Source organism: Alligator sinensis, unplaced genomic scaffold (genome assembly GCF_000455745.1).
Source record: "Alligator sinensis unplaced genomic scaffold, ASM45574v1 scaffold216_1, whole genome shotgun sequence".
NCBI classification, from domain to species: Eukaryota; Metazoa; Chordata; order Crocodylia; family Alligatoridae; genus Alligator; species Alligator sinensis.
In genome coordinates, this window is record NW_005841868.1 from 4,553,283 (window position 1) to 4,558,145 (window position 4,863).

Here is a 4,863-nt window from a genome sequence, read left to right on the forward strand (position 1 = left end):
TTATCCACATCTCTCTTGAAGTGTGGCACCCCAAAGGAGTTTAGTCTCTCCTTATATGGAAGCCCCTCCATACCACCATTATCCTTATTGCCCTTCTCTATACCTTCTATAAAGTATATAGAAGGTATATTCTATACCTATAAAGAAGGTATAGAATAAAGATATTCTATTTAGCAAACTATGTGTAGCTTTTTCAGCCTTCTTGCCTTCACATCTTGAATTTCCTCCATCCAGATAGAAGGTGATATGAAGTGGGGATAACGGAGACTTTGTGGCCTTTCCTACACTTGTCTTGATTAACTGGGATCTGCTAATTAGCAGTTAGACTATACCTGTCGTGTGTGTGTGTTGGGGTGGGTTGTTTTTTTTTTTAGTGTTACTATGCTGCCTGCTCATTTAACCAAAGAAGTTTTGTCACACTGTGCATCATGTTGATGTGAAGATGGGATGATGGGAGAAGGAAGCTTATACTTTGCTATAGAACCTGCAATTAGCATATATCAGTCACATAGCAGATCGACACCGATAAAAGGAAAATTAACATTAATCGGTAATCAGCTTTTTCTGGCCGGTGTAGCTGATGTCACTAATAAATGCTGCGTCTGTGTGTGCAGCCACAGCATGCACACGGCCAGGAATGCAGCCTGGCAAGGAGCGTCCAGCTGGTAAGTCGATGGAGGGGCAGGGGGAGATAAAAGTGGCGGAGGGCAGGGCAGACCAAGGTCCTGACAGTGAGGGAGGGATTGGGGCAGGGGAAGGTACAAGGCAAACCCCAGGGCCGGAAATGGGAAGAAGCTAAGGGCAGCTTGTCTGGCAGGTGCAGGGAGGGGGCGTGAGGGGATGTGCAGCTCCCTGCCGCTGCATACACCCCAGGGGAGGCATGGGGAGTGTGTGCCCCCCAAATGCTGGGCCAGGGCTGTGTTCAGGGTGGGCGGTGCTGGGAGGGGTGGCTATGAGGAATTTTGGGGTGGCTATAGCCCACCCCATAGCCACAACGATTCAACAATCATCACCCCTCCCCGTAGACTATTGCTTGAATACTCCAAAACCAGCATTTCGTTTTTGGACACCACAATTGATATCCAAGATGGTAAAATTCAAATCACCATGTATAAGAAACCCACAGACCAACATACATATCTACACAGAACCAGCAATAACCCTAAGCACACCAAGAAAGCTGTAATATATAGCCAAGCTCTCTGATGCCACTGAATTTGCAGTGAGGAAAATACCTGTGACCACCACCTCACAAATCTCAAAAGGTCCTTCAACCAACAAGGACACTCCTCCAGAGAGAGAGATTGCATTTTTGCCAGGGGATTGGAAACTGGCTAATGTGGTCCCAATTTTCAAGAAGGGAAGGAAGGAGGACCCAAGTAACTATAGGCCTGTAAGCCTCACTTCGGTGCTCGGGCAGATCTTGGAGAGAATCATCAAGGAGCACATCTGTGGGGGGCCTGCAGGGGAGATCATGCTCAGGGGCAATCAGCACAGGTTCATCAAAGGCAGGTCCTGCCAGACCAACCTGATTGCCTTTTATGACCAAGTAACTAAATCGTTGCATGATGGTGTCGCTGTGGACGTAGTCTTTCTAGACTTTAAGAAGGCCTTTGACACTGTCTCTCACCCCATCCTCATCAATAAATTAAGCGACTGCGGCATTGATGCCTGCACAGTTGGATGGGTAAAAAATTGGCTGATGGGGTGCACCCAGAGAGTAGTGGTGGGTGAGATGTGAGCAGTGGGGTACCCCAGGGCTCGGTCCTCAGGCCCACACTGTTTAACACCTTCATCAGCAACTTGGACAAGGGGGTGGAAAGCACGCTGTCCAAATTTGCTGATGACACTAAGATGTGGGGCGAGGTGGACACACTTGAAGGGAGAGAGAGGCTGCAACTAGATTTAGACAGACTACAAAAGTGGGCGGATGAGAATAGGATGAGGTTCAACGTAGACAAATGCAGGGTGCTGCACCTTGGGAGAAGGAATCCACAGCATACATACAGGCTGGGGAGTTCCCTTCTTGAAAGCACACCCCAAAATCAGTGGACTGGCACCAAGATGAATCTGCTCTCCCACCCCGCTATTCTCTCCTTCTCATGGGACTGCCGCACCTCCTTTTTGCCCTTCCGGATAACTACAGCCCTCCAGATCCCTGCAGAGCTACAGGGGAGGGCTGTGCCTATCAACAGCAAATAGGCAGAGCCCTTTTCTCCCCAGCACCACCTGGGGTGACAAGGAACAATGGTAATAAGCTGATGGAGAATAGGTTTAGGTTAGAGATCAGAAGGCAATATTTTACAGTTAGGGTGGCCTTTCATAGCTACTATGAAACTATGAAACCCCCAGGGTAGGAGCCAGCACCACTTCTCTTGGAAATTGATTCCAGATCCTAGCTGCCCTGACAGTGAAGTAGTGCCTCCTGAGGTCTAGTCTGAATCTACCCTCTGACAGCTTGTGACCATTATTTCTAGTCACTCCTGGTAGTGCTCGGGGGAACAGGGACTCCCCCAGTGCCTGCTGGTCCCCTCTGACTAGTTTGTAAATGGCCACTAGATCCCCCCTCAGTCTTCTCTTATGGAGGCTGAACAGGTTCAGGTCCCTTAGCCTCTCCTCATAGGGCTGCCCTGCTGCCCCCTGATCATGCGAGTGGCTCTCCTCTGGACTCTCTCCATGTTGTCCACATGCCTTCTGAAGTGTGGCGCCCAGAACTGGACGCAGTACTCCAACTGCAGCCTGACCAGTGTCGCATAGAGGGGGACGATCACCTCCTTGGACCTGCTTGAAAGGTACGGTTGGCCTTCCTGACCGCGTCCCCACACTGTCGGCCCATGTTCATTTTGGCATCAATAATGATTCCAAGATCCTTTTCTACCTCTGCTCCGACAAGAAGGGAGTTCCCTAACCTGTAGGTGTGCTGCTGGTTCTTCCCCCCAGGTGCAGTACCTTGCACCTGTCAGTGTTGAAACCCATCCTGTTCTCATCTGCCATCCCCTGTAACCTGTCTAGGTAGGTCCGACTGCAGGCTATTCCTCCTTTCTAGCATGCCTACTTCCCCCCACATCTTAGTGTCGTCTACGAATTTGAACAGGGTGTTTTTACCCCCTCGTTCAAGTCGCTGATGAAGAACAAGAAATGCAAAACCTGCCAACATCTCCTACACCCCCACAATAACTACACCCCACAACAGAACCATCACCATTCCTAGATCTTACATCTGCACCTCCAGAAATGTTATACATCTCATCCAGTGCACCAGATGCCCTGATGGAAAATATGTAAGAGAAACCAAACTGTGCACCAGAATGAACTGAAAATCTATCAAAGACAAGAATGCCCAACTACCTGCGGGGGCACACTTCTCACAGGAAGAATCACTCCCTCTCCCATCTCTCAGTTCTAATCCTCAAAGGGAACTTACAAAACACCTTCTGTAGATGAGCCTGTGAACTTTGCTTCATAAATCTACTGGATACAAAAAATCACGGACTCAGTATAAACACTGGATTTATGACACATTACAACCTGCTTGACATCTGATTCACCAGGTTACTTGCCTGACCTTACCTCTTATATTCTTCTCTTCCCCCACTTTTTCTCCCCTCCCCTTCTTTTCTGCCTGTTGTCTCCCTGATTTCCTACTATTTCCTTCTTCATCGAGAGACTCTTTCTTACCCTGTATTATTATCTCTGTAATGTTTCCCTTTGGCCTTGTCTTCCCTGCTTTCTTCCCCATCCCTCCCCTGCTTTACCTCCTGTTTCTGCTTTCTACCTATTTACATTTTTGCTATGTCCTCGCACACTTTGAGCTTCTCTCATTCCTGTTTTCCTGATCTCCAACTATTGTCTTTTTCACCGACAGCCTCTTTTTCACCTTGTAGCCTGCATCACTGTAATGCCTCCCTTTAGCCTTTTCCCCCTGCTCTCTTCCCCCTCCCCTCTCTGCTTTACCTTCTGTCTTTCTAATTTCTACCTATTTACATTCTCACTGACATCCTGCCACACTTTTAGCTTCTCTCATTTCTTGGGGTCTCTACGCCTGAAGAAGGGTGACTGCGCCTGAAAGCTTGATAAGAACTTTGCTCCAACTACTCAGTTGGTCTAATAAAAGAGATTGCATCTCCTCAAAGAACCTTGCCTGCCTATGTCCTTAGACCGACACGGCTACAACCAGCATCCCTAGTTAATATGTAATTATTCTTCATGACCCATCTCACACAGGCATCGCGCCCTGTTTCCGTGAGCCGCTGCACTTCAGTGGCTCGGGATCTCCACGGGTAACATGCAGCTTCGAGGCAACAACCCTGCGCTCTGCACTGGAACAGACATCTAGTGACCTGATCATAGTCAGAGTTTGACAGAACCAAAACCAGAACACGAATCTTATTAATCCCACGGCTGTTCGTAAAAGCCTGGCCCCATCAAAAATGAGTTAAAAACCGTATAAACAGAGGCGGGAGAGGGCTGGAGGCAAGGACGAGGGGGTAAGGCACCAGGCTCAGCCCGGGATGTGCCAGGAGCTCTCAGCAGGGCTCAGGCCTCTCGTGAGCCAGCGGTACTCCCCGCGGGCGAAACGTTCCCCTCCCCCTCTGCCCCCGCTGCATGCTGGGAGCGCCCCCCGAGCGCCGCGGACTCCCTGGGGAGGCCCAGCCCCCGCCTCGCGCCGGTACCTGTTTGCCCTCTGGGGGCGAGGGCTGCGCCGGCTGGAGGGCCTGCACGGGTCCGGCCGGCATGGTGCCTCCTCAGGGCCCCACCGGGCCTCGACTCGTCCCGAGAAGCGCGGTAACAACTGCGCGCACCTAGGCCCACACCACCGCGCACAAGATGGCGGCAGCCCCGAAGGATGCGCACGCAACCCAA

At 50.4% G+C, this 4,863-nt stretch overlaps 2 protein-coding genes across 2 annotated transcripts in view; one reads left to right on the plus strand and one right to left on the minus strand.

Annotated features, from left to right (window-relative positions):
* SF3A1 (splicing factor 3a subunit 1) overlaps positions 1-4,857 on the minus strand; it is a 25,136-nt gene extending 20,279 nt beyond the window's left edge. Inside the window, exon 1 of the mRNA XM_006016826.3 lies at positions 4,674-4,857. Within this exon, the coding sequence (XP_006016888.1) occupies positions 4,674-4,736 (63 nt within the window). The 5' untranslated portion in view covers positions 4,737-4,857. The remainder of the gene's footprint in view (positions 1-4,673) is intronic.
* CCDC157 (coiled-coil domain containing 157) overlaps positions 4,735-4,863 on the plus strand; it is a 17,924-nt gene continuing 17,795 nt past the window's right edge. The window contains exon 1 of the mRNA XM_014526116.2: positions 4,735-4,785. Within this exon, the coding sequence (XP_014381602.1) occupies positions 4,735-4,785 (51 nt within the window). The remainder of the gene's footprint in view (positions 4,786-4,863) is intronic.